The sequence below is a fragment of the Cygnus olor genome, chromosome 10, assembly GCF_009769625.2.
Source record: "Cygnus olor isolate bCygOlo1 chromosome 10, bCygOlo1.pri.v2, whole genome shotgun sequence".
Taxonomy (NCBI): Eukaryota; Metazoa; Chordata; class Aves; order Anseriformes; family Anatidae; genus Cygnus; species Cygnus olor.
In genome coordinates, this window is record NC_049178.1 from 18,869,276 (window position 1) to 18,888,514 (window position 19,239).

Below are 19,239 nucleotides of genomic sequence, written 5' to 3' on the forward strand. Positions count from 1 at the left end.
TGAACATTACTTTCTTTTGCCTGCTGCCATCGCCACGACTGAAACCAGTGCGTACAGCTTTTGAAGGGCAATTCAAAGCAATCATTAAGACCAGATCCGGTGTCTGTTCAGACAGAAAGCTGAAAAAGTCACCCCACCTTTACACCCACCTTTGCACACTGATGCTTGTATCACTCTCCTAAGTGTTCACAGTTAATTTACAATACTTGTATAGAAGCGGTTTTCTTTCCAAAGTGTATGTGTACAGCATGTTACACATCTGTACACAGGTTAGACATCACTAATCTGTCACCATTCAGCTCAGTTGTCTGGGTTCATCAGGTCCCTCTTGCAATTACATAGCAAACCTTGCATATTTTCATAGATCTTTTAAAATATACCTATAACTTTGAGTCATCTTTGTAATAACTTTCCCCAGAAAAACAAACACGGTAGCAGAACAGCAAAAATCGAAATACTAGAATGGTGAGAGTGCTATTCTAGACCTCCCAATTATTAATTTTTGCCAACTGGAAATTTCTTTCTTTTTTTCTTTCTGTTTCTTGGCCACATTATCATCGTGGCTGTAATATGCCTCAACCGTCTGCCTGCCACTGTTTTCAGAGAATTTTGCTGAAGGCTTTTAGTAGTGTTTTATAGGCTTTGCCTTTCCAGGTGTTCTGTCAGTACCTGATTTTCTCTAAATGAGGCCAAACTCTACATTAAACTGAAAGTAAAAGCTGACCCTTGACCTTAAAGAAAGCTATATACATGGTCTCTCAGTGCTCAGACACAATGACAATTAAAAAACAACCAAGCTCCCCCAGCTAGGCAGATTCCAGAGAGGCTTTACAACCATTTGGATCTACAGATGATGTTATTGCATAAAAAGACATTAAAAACACTTTTTGTAAGCTTAAAACAAATAAACCAATATAGACGTAATACCTTTCATTTTCGTGTAGCTGCTCACCTCCCTTCTTCCAGGAAGATTTGGCCTTAGGGGAAGCTTTTGGTCTGCATTCAAAATCAACTGTGCTGCCTATTTGAACCTGAATCATTTTCTTCATTGGATTCTTGGAAAAATCTGGAGCAGAAGCTAAAACAGAAGGGATACTAACAGTGAAATAAAGCATCTTGAATTATAGTAATGATATTACTATTTAGCACTTACATGACACTTCTCAACTTCCAACCATAATTAAAAACATGAATGAATTAGATAATTCCAACACATCTACTGCTGGGCAATTATGTGTTTCTTTTCCTTACACTGATACAAAAAGTAAAGGTTTCCACTTTGCAAAGTATGTCACCTAATGAAGTATGCACGTAAGATCATACTGACTTTATTTGATCTGAAGCTCACTGAACCCAACAAGCTTCAAGCACATGCCTAACTTTACGCTTTGCTGAACTTGAGCTTACATGACTTGTCTAAGTTCAGTGAGGGCAGTCAACACCATTAAAACTCATTAAAACTCATTTAAACTCAAGGAATTGTGTGGCTTCTATTTTCATGTCAGAGTACAATGCCACATCAGGTACGTTAAATGACACAAAACTACAGCACAGCTCCTTCGGTATTGGGTGTAGTTGGTATCAGCTAGCAGTTAAGAAAAGGCACATGGCTTCTATCTATGTCAACAGTGAACTTTGGAAGGAAATTCAGTATTTTAGGAGAATGAGATCGAGTGAGCAGTCTGCTGATTGAGTGTAACCTTATACAATATAAAGGAAATAACTCATGCCCCAAAACACACTGCTCTTACAGGCTTAGTTTTGATATCAATCTTCCTATGTTGGAAGCAGAAATTGCACAAACATATCAATGCATATGGCATTCTGCAAGTTCACTGTTTCCCTCAAATAAATGGTTGTCATTTATTCTAGACTCCAGCACGCATCATTTGAATGACTGAATGACAATTCTTTGTCCCCTCGATCAAGAATGGATGCACACAAGAGCAGCCTATTGCTTTTAAATGACATTGCTCCCCTGGGAACGCTGGAGCCACGCTGCAGAAGGTCAGTGCAGCTGACTGATGTGCTGAGCCAGTGCTGATTCCAGACCCTGTGAGAGGTTTTAATCTCTAGGCCTGTGTCCAAGCCCTTGTGTCTGCTTTTCCCCTAATTAATAATGTATCTGTGTTCTGTTCTAAAACAATGAATGATTGGACTGCGAATCCTCTGGAAATAGATGAATAAAGTCCTCGGCACTGCAGATAAAAAGATATTAGGTTGCCAAAACTGTTTATTTCAGTCACAGCAACAGAGTGAGTTATAAAGTAGAAATAATTACGAGGTGGAGTAGTGGATGGGGTGTGGAGAGGGAGAATGAGGTCTTTGTTTTAGTAGAAAGGAAAATCTTACCTACAACCCTGAGCTCTGCACTCGAATAGATGACACCATGTTTATTTTCAGCTATGCATTGGTATCTGCCAGAATCTGTCAGATTTAGATTTGATATTGTAAGTGCACCATTTTCAATTTGGATCCTTCCCTGAATATTAAGAAAAATACCTTTATTGATGATATATTTCCTGTGAAAAATTTAAAATAAGTAAGAAATATGAATAGGAAAGCATAAATATGATAAATGGGGTAGATGTAACAGCATATATGTGAGAACAGTTGAAAATAATTGATATAACCGTATCATGGTATGGTAGCACTGAGATTTAGCAATGCAGCGTATAAAATCAATTCTTCAAACTTGCTTGGTTTCACAGAGGCTTTTTAGTCTCAAATACCCTCATATTTCCCCAGAAATGCGGACAAAATCATACAAAGCACCTCACAGCAGACTAGAGCATCCAAAATATACAGATGGCACTGGCATTTCATACTATTTAGAGATTTCACACTTGCCATTTGTTAATGAGCTCTCTGTAATACTATGCAGAAAAAATTCCAACAGTCATTAAAAGGAAGATGTATTTCAGTGCCTCAGAGCTGACAAAGCTACTGAAGTATAGGGTGCTTCTCACCTCGATACTACTTTGAAAATTACATGAATTATGGTAAGAAGTGACTACTTTGAAGGATGGAGTGATAGGGACTGGTGACAAAAGGAACCAGTGACAAAGACAAAACCAGAAGAGCTTCTCCTCTGGGGAAAGACAGAGAAACAATAATAAAGAGAGGGACAAACTATTTTCTTAAAAATATATATATATATATATATATTTTTTTTTTTTTGAGCAGCAGTGCCTAACAAATGCCCCGGATATGGCTCCCTAGGCCTACTGCAGCAGTACTCCCTCTTTGCCCTTTCTGCTAAGGGCTGCTTACAGCTGGCCCCACTGAAGGGTGACTCTGGCTAAGGCAGCTCAGCTCAGCTCCTTCCCTTCCTAACAGGTCCTTTCCCCGTTAACTGCAAGGTGCTCAGGCTGTTAGACAAAGGACAAAACAGGCCCTACAAGGAACAGGCCTGAATCTCCACATCTTGATCCTATTTCTAGCATCCTGAGCTGCTCTTATTCTTCCTTACGTCAGATTCATTTATGGGGAAGAGGAGCTTAGCAGAATAACCCTGGCAGGAAACTTTTGTGGAGCAGACCCAGCATGAAGGAGGATTATTGCAGTAAAGGAGCTGAAGACAATTCATGATACACAAAGAACTCCTCTTCTGCTGCCTCCTCAGTGCCGGCCTTTAATGAGTTAGTCCTACAGCGTACAGCCCTTAAGCGTTTCCAAAGCCACGCTTATTCCCTTACATCATGCCTAAAGGCTTGACACCAATGCTCCATGGTGGAGAATTGCAAAATCTGAACGAGAGAAGGTATTTTTTATACTTACTGGTAAGGTAAAATAGTGCATTACCTCAGTGACTTTGTGTAATACAGTAACAGCGCTCTTAAATCACTGAGATATTTTGTACTCCCTCACTGAACCTGTCCATGAAACACTACCAATCCTTTCAGTGATCATATAACTATAACAGTCTGAATGGTAAGAATTGTTTTTCAGTGCTTAGATCATTTTTCATAGCCATCCACTGAATTCACTTGAGCAGTCCTCCCTTCTTCAACTGTGGGTGCCAACATTGAGCACAACACTCAAGTACTCTTGACAGCACTGGCTAAGGGCAAAATGCCTTCCTACTATGGGCTACTGCCCCTGGTTTATAGTTCTGATAACCTGAATTCTGCAGTTTTCTCAACGTAGCAGTGAGAACTAAAATCAATAGGGGTATCAGATGCTTTTCTGCACTCCTGATCTGGCAGACATCCTCAGTACAACAGTTTTTCCTTGTCACCAAATGTATTACTTTCCACTAGGTTAACAATTGTATTAAAGCAAAGAACTATGTTACATTGCTATGTACATTTCAAACTTTGCATCAAACACTGGTGACCTGCAGCTTTTTACAATTTTTGTCTCCTTTCCTCAAGAAGTTTGAAAATCTTTTCTTATTACCTTTAATGAAATTACAACGGCAAGTATAACAAAATAATTTAAGTTCTCCATCCCTTATTTATGGCTGTTAAGAAGTAACTTTAATTTACTTCTTTCTCCAATCCTTCCTTATGTAATTATTTCTTTGGTTCTACCATTGTTTTTAAATCTCCTTTTAGGTTATTTTTGTGTAATATAATTTGTCTTTGTGTTTCTGGTGTATCAGCTTTTGAAGTTTCCAACTGGATGCTCTCGACAAACAAACATGAAAATTATATAAAAAAATTTCTCTGGACATTAATACATGAACTTTTGTGAATTCTCATTGTTGTATGAGGTACTGCTACTTTTGCACGTCATCGTGTTTTTCAGAAGTGAATGTTACCTCTATTGACAGCTGTTCTCCATTCTTCAGCCACCTATACGACGGTTTGGGCTTCCCACTTGCTCTGCAATCCCAGTATAAGGTGTCCTCGACGGCAACTTCGGTATCTTTTATTGTCTGGATCCAGTGAGGTTTTGCTGCAGATGAAATACGTATCAACAACGAAGACTCTAACAAGCTATTGTACCACCAGAGATTCGCACTGGTTCTGCTTCAAATCACCTAATGAAAGAAATTACTCACTGTTCCTTCTAAACATCTTTACTGTGAGTAGTAAAACAAAAGAAAATTGAGATTACAGATCACTAAAGCTGAACCAGTCAAACCAATATTAAAATCACTAATGATTAAATAACACAACTTTAAAATTGAGGTAAATGTAAGATAAAGAAATTAGCAGCAATATTGGAATTAAATAATTGATGTAGCCAAATCATCAAATTAATATTGAAGAGAATCCGTTAAGTCCTAAAAAATGTAATGGTATGTCAGTCTTAATTTCAAATACCATTTGAATTGTTTTCAGTACTAACATCCACCTCTATGGGTGAAAACATAAAGATGTAAGACTGGTTTTGATAGCAGTAGACATAACACAGCCTTTGGGTGATGCAACCCAGAAAAAGTCCTTAGCAAAGTCCACAAAAATAGCTAATTTTTGAACAACATTTTGATTTATTAAAACTATACATCCTTCAGAACTATCTAAAACACAATTAGTAGTGTAAAAGTATAGTTTAAAACGCTACAGCTTTTCCTATAAAAATAAATAAATACTGGAGCTAAACTTTCTAAACTAGAATCATTTGCATTTGCACTATATGTTTGTCTGATTAAACTTAAGATGACTGATGAAAAGTAATTTAGCACTAGGATATGAATCAGAAACACTTTTGCTTTTAATATCTAAACCAAAGAAAGATGTTACAAGACATTTAAGGAAGTAATATATACTATATATTTATATAACGATAATATTTACAAATCAAAAGGCAAATTTTTGAAAGCTTCTAGTTGATCTATGGATCAAAAAGCTAAGTTTTAAAGTTCCTTGCTCTACTAGAAATCTGCACCGAATGAGGACATATCTTTAGACATCTCTGAGTACTTGTTACTTCAGGAATAATGTTGACATTGATGATCTAGCAGGACAGTGCTGTACATTGACAACTATATACCTTAGTTTCTGGATAATCTGGACACATTACATTAAAATATTATATATACTTATCATTATATACTTTTTTCCCCATATAAAAAGCAAAAGCTATATAATGTACATGAGACACAGCCATGTAGATAAATGTTTAGAAGACTTTCTTTTAGGAAGACTTTGGCTACTAAATAGAAAGCATCAGCTTCTAAAACACAAAGGACATTTGAAATTTAATCCTTTATTTCCTTAAATACAGGCTCTAACACTCTCATACCAAAACAAATAGAAAGAAAAAAAAAAGGATAAAAAAAAGGAAAATACCATTATTTTATAGATGACTTTTGGAAGCACATAAGGTCAGATTAATTCCCGCTGAACTTCTCACTACAATAGTATTATACCAGCAATTAATTCAGACCAGGAAAATTAATGACTTGCCTATGGTCAGAAGGGAAGTCTGCAGCACAGCTGGGAGCTGAACCTATTCCATTGCCAAAGGCACGAGACCAACAGACCAACATTTGGATGAGAGCTAGTATTCATTTTGTTAAAAAGATTCATTCCTTTCTAGCACATAAATTCTCTCTCCATCTTATGTTCTGAAATGCAGCGATAAGATCTCAACATGATCACATACTGCACCATACTTTTAGGATAACAAGGATTAATTCTGTTTCTGATTTGTGTGTAAATATTCAGGATTAACTTCTCATAGGAAGAATTTACCAGAACGTATTCATTTAGATATTAACTTAGGAGGGTTTGGAATTCAACCAGTATTTGCTGACAGTGAAACCTGCTCTTGTTTCTTTTGTTTTGCATGTCTCTCATACCACATGAGGATTAATACCTTTAACTGATTTGGGGATCATATATTTTTTTACACTCTCTTTACCAAGGTTAGCTCTGAAATACAGGATAACCTAATCTTTGCATCAGACAAACGTACTATCTTACTGATATTAATGTTGGTTAAATACTGAAAGCTAACGTTACTACACTGGAGTTCAAGAAAGAGCCATTGCTTTGTCTCATGTTGTCATTTGGTGTATTTGTCCCACATGCATCAAGGGGCTGAAAGCTCAGTCCTCCGTGTCAGCATGCTTCCTGCACTTTGCATACCTAAATATTTATGCAACAAGCAACAGTCCGTGAATTATTGATGGATCCATACATGTGCAGTATTTCACATCTGCTGCATATCTTCACTTGAAAGTAGGTTAACTGTGGTCTATTTTCAAGTTCAAGATCTTGGATTCAATTTCATTATGGAGAAAAACACCGACTTCACTGTAAATCTGCATTTTAGGACTCTTTATGTCAGGCAGTCTCCATAGGAGGCTTTTCCCAAGTCTCCAAGGCATATATGACAAACTTCTCTGAAAGTGTGGGAGCAAGACCACCACTCAGAACAGAAACAACCAGAACAGAGCTTCCAAAGCCCCAGTGTTTGGCTTTCCACAGTGTGTGAAATTCATGGTGCTTAAGCATTTGCAAGAAAGTGTTGATGTAGACTTCAGTGATTTTCTTGACGGATGCTCTTTGTCTCTTTCAATTACTGACCAAGGAATCCAGCAGAAAGAAAAATACCCTTTTCAATCTTCCACATCTAAAAAGTCTCTAAAGATGACTGTAGAAAATATTGGAAATTCTTTAAGAAAAATATCATTCAACTAAACAGTTCAAAATTGAGTAGACAGCTTAAGCAGGGCAATTACAGCCAGGAGTATTCCACGAAATACTCTGAATCTTGGCAAAAGTAAAGATGTCCACATTGCAGCAACCGAGAAAAGTGCAGACAGAAGGTCATGTACTGGTAGATCTACGTATCCTAGATAAACACCCAAAAGATAAACACCACTTTCCAAGCCTTGCACTGCCCTTTTTATTGAGCTCTGCCCAACTGTACCTAAATGATTCTGAATAAACAACCATATTCCTCTTCAAGTCTAGTCACTGGTAGGCAAACGTTACCTGCTTAGAACATCTGCTTTCAGTCTGGAGACAATACCACTGTATCTGTGCCCCTGAACAAAGACTGTAATGACTTGGTAAAAAACCTCTTTCTGGAGACACCACTCCCTCCTTCAGCAGGGAACAGGCAAACACATTTCCATTGAGATGAAAAAAAAAAAATGATGCTCTGTAAGTTGTGAGGTTGGAAGTGAATTTTAATGGGAGTTTGTAGCACAGGGTTTGTGACCATGATAGGAATCTGTAACTGTGTGATAATACTTGCAATTCTCAGGAACTTGCAGTACAATCTTCACGAAACATTCATAAGAGGTTCCCTTAGGACAAAATACTTGTAGGTAACTGATTTTCTAAAAAACATAGCCATCAGCCTCACAGTTAGTTACTTGTAAAAGCATCAGCCTACATTTTACTTCATTTGTTATATTGCCTCATATATTCCTTGTAATACTTGTGGTCGCACAGGCAAAAGTGATACAAGTGTGTAATAACGAAATTTAGCCTGATAAGAAGACTCAGTCATCTTTTTTTTATTGACTATGACCACCTTTTGCTTCCAGCTAATAGGCCAGGCTGGTCATCCTGAAGAGAACAACTGTTACTACACTACACCGAGGGGAATCCCTGTTGGCCACAAGGGGAAAAAGATCCACTGTTTTAGCTTTTTAAGAAACCTCTTTGCAATGACTGTTCTGGGGTTTGGTGAGAGCGAAGACCAACTGCAAGGAGTGACTGTGCCGAGGCTCTTTGAAGCAGTGGCTGAAGAAGCTGACACTTTTCAGACGCTGTGTTGAGACCTAATTTGTAAATAATTTGTGGGGTACCTTTCAGCCTCCTCAACAGCAATGATGCATGTTAACAGGAAACTTTACATCTGATTTCCTTCCGAGTCAGAGGCTCCAATGAAAAGCTCTTTTAAAATTGTGTAAACCATAGGAAGAACATGCAGGAAAGGCAGAGCTTCAGGACCATGACTTCTGTTCAGACGCACTGTGCTCTCCCAGAGAGCACTGAGGTCTGCCTTACCTCTGCTCGGAGGCAGGAGACCACGGGAAGCTCTTCCAGAACAGTCCCTAATTGGAGCTCACACATAAGATGCAGCCTGCTTATACACACATCCTTACTTTGAAATTTACAGTCTGAAAGCTGGGCTGGAAATCTCTTTTGAAAATACTTTTGTATAGCTCAGCAGTCAGGCAATAAATCAGAGTCAAAAGGTACTTTCCATAGTTCAAGAGAAAGCAGCTATGAAGCATACTGGGAATTCACAAAGTTTTGTAAAAACAGAAAATGTAACCTTCATTTTCCAAGGTAATATCTCTCTGAAAGTCAGACTACGACACTCATACTGATGCCTACAGCAGTGATGAGCCTACTTTTATCTAAAAAATTCAAGTGACTTTAAGCACAGATAGCTCTTTCTGATAAAACAATGGGGCCTAAAGAAGCATGTAATAACTTCAATTCAGAGGTCCCTGAAAATGTCATTTTTTTCCACTTCCATTCCAAATAAAAATGCTCTGAAGCAACAAGCAATTGCTACATCATTGGGAAAAGTCTTAGTATATAAAAAAGATGGGCAATTAAATTAGACAGTGATCAACTTGAAGTTTACTTGTCAAAAATATCAGCAACTCCTTGACAATATTTAGTTCTTTATAGTTTTGTAGCTAATGTTTTGAAGACCTCTCCGTGAACAAGATGGGGTCAGGCTATCAGACAAAAGCTTTGAACAGTGAGGCTCTTCCACAGTGAGGCTCTTCCACATTCAGGAGTAATGCGTTTTCAGTATAATCTTGGTGGTACATTATTAACAGAACTTTAGTATTTTTTGGTGTATCTTTAATGTATTTTATGTAGAGTCTATTTCCTACTGGGGGTCTGTATGTTCACAAAATGGAAATTCTGCCCCCTGACATCCCTGCATGCCTTAGCTAAGCACACAGAAATGGCAGCTGTTATAAGCGACCTTGCTGCCTGACTTTGACCATCAGCATCCTGGTCAGCACAACAACTCACCTTTGCTATTAAAAAACACTAATGCAGAGCAAAAACAAAACAGAGGGTATTTTTTCTCCCTATAAAACATTTTACCTTAGTACTGACTGTCAAGCATGAGTTCCGTTGAATCAGCCTGTGCTAATTAAGAGTATATTTTCTTCAATTATACTTAAAATTAACAGCTTTACATAACTCTACCATATTACATGTTGTTTAACTGCACCTTAAAAATGTAATGAATTTCTTCTTATTTTTCCATGCTATGAAAAGTCACGGATTCTTTCTTCCATTATCTCTTTACAGAAAGGGGTAATAGCAAAGATAAGCGAATATACTACTAAAGTGAAAGCAAATTATTTATATATTCAGGTTTTATATTAAATCAAAGTTAGATAATCTCATCCTATATTTAGCGCATGTTGAACTCCACTGGGGAGAAAAAATATCATTAAACACAAGTTGGAACTGTACAGAGTACAATGAACCAAACATTTGATGTTGGGCTTTTCTTGATATAATCCTTCACAAGGAAAAAAGAAGATTAATAGTCTGTTAGTAATGTTATGAAAGAACCCATAATATCTGTTTTGGAATATCTATGTAAATTATCAATTTGAACTATGTCTTCAGAGTTATATTTAAAACCCACAATGAAATTAGAAAAAAATGGACCCATTTCATTTTTTATAAAGAGAGTTATAGAAGTCCACAGGATTTCTAAACCCAAACATATTTATAATCCTTCTTGACATAATGACAACAGGCACGACTGAAGTTGAGCCTATATTAAAGCGCTTTACGATTTCAATACCATGATTCGTTACTGGAAGAAGAGTAAACAATTGAATTTTTTTTTAAATCAGACAAGTAATGCATTAAAACCCTAAGTTACAGAATTCAAGATTTACAGTTTCAGATGTTTCCTAGCAGAGCAACAAAATATTTAAAGCTTTTGCTTAGTATTAGGTTTAAGTTTCACTTAAAAAAAATTTAAAAACCTGCAAAGAAAGGAAAATTCCCTATTTTCAGTCAAATGACACATTTTTGCCCATTTTTTCCCCTTAAGAGATGTATTTTACACATTGTTTCACTAAGACAACATGGAAAACATTAACCCCAGCTCTTCTTAAACTTTTTTGGATAAGACAGAAACCTTTTTTTGTTCTGCTGAGAGAAAAATAAATGCTGCCACTGTTGAAATAAAAAGGCATTTCTAATGCACATATTTTTCTATATATGATTATCAGATCCATCCTAGATTTCCACCAAAATAATTTTTAGACAGCAACCAGTATCCACTAACATTGCCACACCGATTTGAGTCATCTTTGCCAGAGCTGGTGCTTTATGGCAGATGGATGATTTTTATTCTAAGTCTTCAGTATACTGCATTAATTTTCTCCCAAATCCTCATCGGCTTTCAGAACAAGTTCCTTAAAAGTGCATAAATATTGATCTTCTATTGGAAGAGTAACTGGCATACGATTATGTTTCTTTACCAGGCAGATTTCTGAGCTCTGATATCAGACATAGTGGCAAGTCATCAGAAGGTACAATCTTCAGTTATAGAACACTATTCGTTTTCACACGGAACAAAAATACTAATTATCAGAAAGGTTTAAAATTACCCTATCCTGACAACAGACTTGTTGGTATTCTGTTTGTAAAAATGAAAGCAAATAATAAAATAAGAAAAAAACCCTCAAATCTACTTAATTCTGCAGAATGGGATTCATTAAGCAAAACAAATGAAATAAAACAGTTGGAGTACCATTAATGCCATTAGAAGTCTCATTATTCTCTTCAGTCTAAACACCCATATTAGGGACGAGTCTAACGCAGACAGATATTTATACTGGAATATTAACTCCATTTGAGAGTTTTGATCCCTTTCTGGATTTGGAATGAAAATATTCACACTGAGCACTTGCAAATCACAATTTCCTTGTTACAAAACTGCAACTTGCTTACTTTTATTGATTAGCGACTTCTTTTATTTGATCTCTGTGCCCTTGAATGATGAAAACGAAACTTGGGAAGCATGTCGCATACCTGAAAATTACTCACTGTCATAAAATTATCTTATAACGATAAAACTAATAACTATATAATACAATAATTTATTTATATATAATAACTCATGAACAAATCAAATTCTATCTGGCATGTAGTTTACATCCGTGTATCTTACAACTGCTCTGATTTCAAAGTGGCATAGAAGTACTGAACCAAACTGATGACAAACTGCAATTCATTTGAAACTTTTCAAGTAGCTAATAAAATCCTAGAATCATAGAATGGTTTGTGTAGGAAGGGACCTTAAAAATCATCCAGTTCCAACCCTCCTGCCGTAAGCAGAGATGCTTTCTACTAGACCAAGTTGCTCAAAAAGCCACTTTATAGAATCAAATACATAGTACCAAGTTTAGAATTACAGATGATACTGGCAGATAAAACATCTAGCTCTTTTGTCCTGTTATCCATAATTATTATCAAAAAGAATTAGAACTAATATATGGAAAATTTAATACAGCTATTTATTTGGAAGCTGGAGTGGGGACACCTTTTTTCCTTCCTCTTTAGCAAATGTTGTTTCTTAAATTAAAATCTTCATTGACTGAAATCTACATTGCAACACTGTTTTCTAGTAAAAAGTAGCTTCCCATACAGAGTAAGTAAATGGACAGAACATTGGTACAAAGTGGCATAGTAGGTATTCTCTGTGGTTTTTTACACAACTTTTTTTCTAAAAAAAACTCTCAAATATTCCTACATGAGGAAAATATTTGAAAACAAAGACTGAAACATTCTTTAAATTGGCATTTACCAAAAGAAAACTAAATTTGCTAAGATCTGGCTTTCACAAAAATTGTCAATTACCACTTTGTTGCAAATCACTCTATCTTTAAACCACTATCAATGTGCTTTGCTAATATTCATTTCACTCTATAAACGCACAAGAGACTCTGCCAGTTTTCCAGCTATTACATTTCCTATTATTTCATCTCCTATACTGGATTATATTGTCCTATTTAATTTTTTAAGTAAAATTGTCTTTTTTGAAAGCAAAGGATTGACAACATCCATCAAACATCTTTTCCTAAAGCAATATAAAATTTGTATTTCCTGCAAATGTGAGGATTATATAATACCTTAAATAAATCTAACTGACTGGAAATTTAAGGTTTCACCCATGACCAATCTGAGCTGTTTATATATATATACACACACATATATATACACATATATCTTTCCAGCATTTTTATTAAATAAATACAAGCACTTTCTACACTACTCTTAGCTATTGTTTTTGAGCATGGATGTTTATCAGAAAAGTTATGCAAAAACCTGGTGGAAAATTTCTCTTCTTTCTCTACAAGCTGTTAAGATGCCAGTGATTTTTAAGAACAAATTTTTGATGGTATTGTAGAAGCTGTAAACCCAGAAGTACTTGAGAGTGGTTTGCATTTCATGTGCAAAGAAGGGTGGGAGAGAGGGAGAAAGAAAGTTTCCTACCATAGTAAGTGAGACGTCCTCTTGCAATGTTTTTTCCTCTTGAGTTCTCAGTAATACATTCATACAGTCCTGCATCTTCCTGCTGGAAATTAGGTATTTCAATCATGCCATTGGATTTCCTTAGCTTTATTTTACTTGGAAACGGCACACCATCGGTTCTTCTCCAGTTAATCTGAGGCACAGGGCTAAATGGAAGATAATGGGATATAAGTAAACAACTTTGCTTCATGTACTTGACTGTCAAAATTAAGCACTTAAACTAATATGTAATACACCCCAGAAGTGACAAAAGCTTGTGTTAAAAGTAGTATTAATACTGTACATGACAGATGGTCAGACAGCATGGTAACTGATTTGCATATGCTGTTCTGTTCCTTATGCTATTATTTGTGGCATCAAATTTTTCATGAATATCTGCTTGAATGTCCAGTGACTGTAAAATTTCCTGTAAATCAGCACTGGCCTCCCCTGAAGACAGGAGAGATTTACACCAGTGCCCTCCATGGAAGGGGAATCAAGGCAAGTCTTCTGCAATTCCCATCCTAGAGGAGCCTTTCATTTTTCGATTTGAAAACTTTCCGTCATGTAGCTGGGGAACAGAAGCAAAAGCATACGATTAAGTTACCGTTCTGGAGTTTAAAATTACGAGTGCTTGACAAACTGTCTACAAATAAACCGCAGAGTGGTTAGTAAATACATTTACAGAAACATAAATGCATTCTCAGATCATTTATGAAACAGAAAAGATATCAATTGTGTGTGAAATGTCATTGAGAAGAGGAATGTATTTTAATCTTTATTTCAGCTATAAAGGAAGAACAATATTATGAAAGCATCAAGTATATTTAGCAGTAAAATTCAGTGAAAATTCTCACTGACTTCAACAACAATTCCTTTACCCTGAGAAAGTGGAGCTACTTCAAAGGACATCCGCAAAACTGCACTGATCTCATTCAAGAGAATTTGAAGTGAAATGTAAATTCCTGTGTTGCCAACATGCACATTTTAATTCTAAGCAAGTAAAATGACTCCAATGCTCTTTCCCCTCTTATTCCAAGGCAGTAACTGTGATGGTCAAAGGAAGATCTTTAGAAAAAACTACCGAAAGACTGCCAGATGTCCACACCTGTAGTGCCAATGAACGCTAACATGCTTCAGCTTTGCAGTATAGGTGAAGATGAGAACTTACTTTCCTAGTGCAAAGCATTCTAGCTTCACAGTCGAGCCTTTAGCTGCAGGAAGTGTCTCAGGAAACTGAACTTCTATTTTGGGTTCATATTCTCCCATTACACCTATACAAGACAATTGGAAAGGGTCATATTTCATTTTTGAAGCTACCTTTCTCTCTTTAGTGCTGCATAACATTAGATTCAAAATTAAGTTTATTCCTGCCACACTCCATTTAGAAATTCAAGCACAGGGACCTTCCAATGAAATTGTCAGAGGTAGGAGAGGAAGAGGTATACACAACAAATACAGTTTGTCTTCTTATAAGCAACCAATATTCTGAGAATGCATGAAAGATTACACCGTAAGATACAAAATCTTTCACTGGCAACTAGCTGTACATAACGTAATGAAAGGAGAGGTGTTTAGTTGCAGGTAAAAGGGAAGTCATACCATCGGTGCGCAGCACTAGAGGAGTAGGTGATCCAAGAACGTGGCTGTTTGTCACCGTGCTGGTTACGACACAGGTGTAATTTCCTACGTCTGATGGCTCCACTTTGGCTATGTAGAGGTGACCGGTCTCCTGAGACACAAATCGACGGCTGTCCTCTTGTACAAATGATGGATACTCATTGAAGATCCAAGCAAATGACAATTCTAATTGGTTATAAAAAATAAGTAAAGATGTTTGGTAGGGTTTTCCACATCTTTTTTTCTTCAGAGTGATTTCTTTTTATTTATTGTATCTTACAGCGTTATTATAGAAATATTGCATTACGTATTAAACAAGACCAGAGAACCAGTGATAAAAAAAAAACAACACAAAACTAAAAACGTATCAGAAACAAGTGAAACCCCAAAAAGTTAAAACAAAACACTTTTTCAATGAAACCACACCTCTTCCAGTAGAAGAAAAACATGAAAGGAATTCAAAATCTTTTACACAATAATATTTTTGATCTACTCATTTAAGACTTAATATGATGGGAAGAGGAGTAGACAGCAAAAAATGAGACCAGACTTCGTTAAAATGGAAATATCATTCAGCATCTACTTAGCAGCCCAGCTAGATACTCAGCAGAAATGGCACAGGAGTATATGCAACTGAAAGGAATGTCAAAAGAAGTAAAAACACCTAGAGGAGCTCAGCACATAGCAAAACCGTGTTTTTCACACAAAAATTAGATCTTTGCATGAAATGGCAAGCTGGCCCTCACTGGAGTACTTTACAGGCATTTTAAAGGAAAACTAAACTTCAAAAGACGAATCACAAGATTTGGCAAAAATTACATTTAATTTTTTTCCCCTCTGAACAGCACTCTGAGCTGTGTATCCAATTCTAATTGGCATGTGAGAAGCCATGTGCCTCTTTCATTCATATCCTACAGAATGAAAGGAAATTAATTTTTAATGGTTTTCCAGGCAAGAAATAATTTTTCACCCAAGTGCCACTCAGCCGAAAGTTTATAAAAAGATTAGAGCTTCTGCAAGTGCTAATTAGAAACGATTATAGTTTGATTGACCTGCCTTGGCACTAAAATATCTTGTAGCATTTGCACTGCCCCTACAAAATGGAGATCATTCTTTTTTTTTTTTTTTTTGCACAGGTTTAATTTGAAAGTGCATACATTTGGATGCAGTCACCAAAGGAAGGGTAGGCATTTTCATAACCCCATAGCTGAGTATGAACATGCAGCCAGAAAAGCACCATGCCAACAGAATAATTTAACAAAAGGTAAGATAGTGCTGATAAAAAACACTCAACAAATTAAATTATTAAAATATTTATGGACTGGTTAATGCAAAAAGGGCATCAAATGAAATGGCTTATCATAATTGCATTTAATTTTCTTCAATCAATATTTAAACTCCTTCCATTACCATAATTTTGCAGGAACAATGTGTGTGTGAACAATTAACATTCTCAGGAATATTCCCAAGAGTTAAACTTTTGTTATACCAGGGAATTTTTACTGTTGGAAACAGCCAACTATCCTAGTTGTGCAGCATGTCTCCTCCAATGAAACAGAGCCAAAAAGTTTATTCTGAGGTAACAAGAGAGGTTGAATTAATTTATCACAAGGAAGCCAACATGGATTTGTTACAAAAAGACAGAGCAGTTAGTGCAGTAGGAAACAAAACCTTGCGACAGAGCTTGACTTCAGTAAGATGTCTGAGATATGCCACAAGAGTCTCATAAGAAAGACACGTACATATAGTCAACAACGAAAATATACCCCATATAGCTATTCTCCCATCTTACAACAAAGATACCAAGGCGTCAATGTTTTGCTGTTGAACAGAGAGGGCTTGCGTAAGTAGTGTGATGGGAGGGCCATCGGTGGTGCATGGCTCTGGCTAAGGTTCAATACTCTATCACAACCATTACAAATAGTGAATAAATAAATGCATAAATAAAAAAGATGATAGAGAGTACACCTACAGTTTTGAACGGGACCACGACCTCTGTGTATGGTCTTGTTAAAGACTAGAAAATTACTACATTTTATGAGATCTGCTAGGGGATGAGATTGATCATAAGAACGGGGGAAAGCATAAAGTAGGTATCAATTCAGGAACAGTAGGAAAAAAAATGAAAGAAAGATCTACATTTTCAGCTTTATACCACATGCTAAAGTTTGGGAAGTCACAGTATTAGTTCTGGTATTTATTAAGCTACTTGTTTTCCTTCAACTCAAAATATTATTTTATTCCAAAACAAAACAAACAAAAAACCACCACCACCACCACCACCAAAAAAACAAAAACAAAACAAAACAAAACAAAAACCAAGATATTATTCTTAACATTCAACGGGGATGGACAGGTCTGTATACCCAGCAGGACAAAAAGCAGCTAGATTTCATTATCATTATACTGGGTTAAGAGTAAATTCACTGGAATCAGTCATTATGATTATGAAAACCACGCAAAGTGTATTTCAGTTTAATCAGACCCTTCGACAGCCTATGAATAAGCACTCCTGGAAACCTAATTTCCCATTCAACATACATTTTCACTGAATCTCTTAAACACAGAGCATTTCGTTACCAGTGCCCCACAGCCACTATCTCATTCTACATTTGCTGTACTTTACAAGATTGTATTCTGATTTTCCCCCCAAATTTGTATTAAACAACTTGTTCTGTGATTTATTATGTTTACACCCCTTGCTTGTTGCTGATCTTACAGCATCTCAAGGGATATAAATTCACTCCCTTTCTGTCAATTACAAATTTTCAGTTGATTTTCTGTTATAAATGAAAATAATACGTCTCTCCTGGGCTTCCTTAGAGATCTAAGCCTTTGCTTTCCAATGCATTTTTTCCTTATTTGGAGACCATACATGGATAAGGTATTGGAAATTACAGTTATTACTCAATTTTTATTTGTTTACTACATCATGGTTGGCTTCTACTCTTTATTCAGTATTATTTGATTATTATTTACTGTGCAGTTTACCAGCCACAACATGCTCATACTGTTCTAGGCCCTTTGTGCACTTAAATGTTCAATTAAAAAAATCTCATAAAATTGCCTGTCACTTTTAAACTGAAATTTTATAAGATTCAACAATTAAATCACCACAACTGTTGTGGTTTGCCATGGTCATTTCCTGCCATCTGCAAGCCTTGAGAAAACTTCCTATGCAAGAAAAATGTAATGTTGCTAAAGGAACATAGGGGGGAGGAAAGCCCCACACATTTAGTAGCTTTTAACCAGGTTCAAAACTAGGTCTTAAGTACATCTAAATGCTTTTGAAGAAAAATTACTTTTAATTATACTGCACATTTCCTTTCTAAGACAGACCAGCACGTCAGTGGGGAACCACTGAATGGTACTGGAATTATTTTATTTTTAATGAACAGAATGTTAGAGTCAATATAGGTTTGGGGAATCTATAAATGAATTCAGGAAGTTGGCACAGCAAAAGCTAGAAAACAACAGTGAAGGTAGGCCTGCAACAAAGGAGCAGGATCATTCATAAAAATGGTTTGATACACTAAAGCCTAGGGTCTGAAGGTTTTCTCTGCTCATCATTCCCCCACTGTCTCTTAATCCTTTTCTTCTGGACCACCACTACTTTACACCTATTTAATACGCATCAACTAGTTCCCTAATTCACACCTTAAATGAGATTTCTAAGGCAGCCAGAAGTAAATGATGTGAATAATATTGTTCTGAAACTGTTGAAAGTTCCTATTTTCAAAATTGATTACATTTTGGTTACCTAAGCTGATGTTTCCATAAGTAATCCTGAAAAGAAATGGATGTATTTGATTTTGGAGTGCACTGAGCTGACTCAACAACATTTAGGGGTTCTGTTGTTTTTTTGTTGCTGTTGTTTTTGGTTGTTTTCATTTTTAACAAAAGAAGTTTCATGGCCTTCATTGAGTCTGAAATCCGTATTATTTCATGAAGTCCTACAATTTAGATTTTAAAATATTCTGTACTAGAGACATAATAGGAAGCTGAAGTATCTTGCTATTTTCTCCTCAATTACAATTCCACCTAAACCACAGGATTGCATATGCCTTCAAAAAACTGTTTGTAAGGGAGTAATCAGAGAAAATTTAGTAATGATACCAACTGCAATTAAAGACATGGAAATCTGGAAGAAAACCCAAGTATTTTGAAATTATCTACCTCAGAGTTAAAA

General features: G+C 36.2%; 1 protein-coding gene across 3 annotated transcripts in view; it reads right to left on the bottom strand.

Moving 5' to 3' along the window:
- The window catches only part of LOC121075455 (contactin-3-like), a 97,447-nt gene that overhangs the window by 21,083 nt on the left and 57,125 nt on the right, over positions 1–19,239 (bottom strand). For all 3 annotated transcript variants that reach the window (XM_040568753.1, XM_040568754.1, XM_040568755.1), the window contains 6 exons: positions 15,033–15,236; positions 14,602–14,704; positions 13,413–13,597; positions 4,766–4,902; positions 2,353–2,482; positions 928–1,078 (listed from right to left, as the gene is read on the bottom strand). In XM_040568753.1, coding sequence (XP_040424687.1) covers positions 928–1,078; positions 2,353–2,482; positions 4,766–4,902; positions 13,413–13,597; positions 14,602–14,704; positions 15,033–15,236 — 910 coding nt within the window. The remainder of the gene's footprint in view (positions 1–927; positions 1,079–2,352; positions 2,483–4,765; positions 4,903–13,412; positions 13,598–14,601; positions 14,705–15,032; positions 15,237–19,239) is intronic.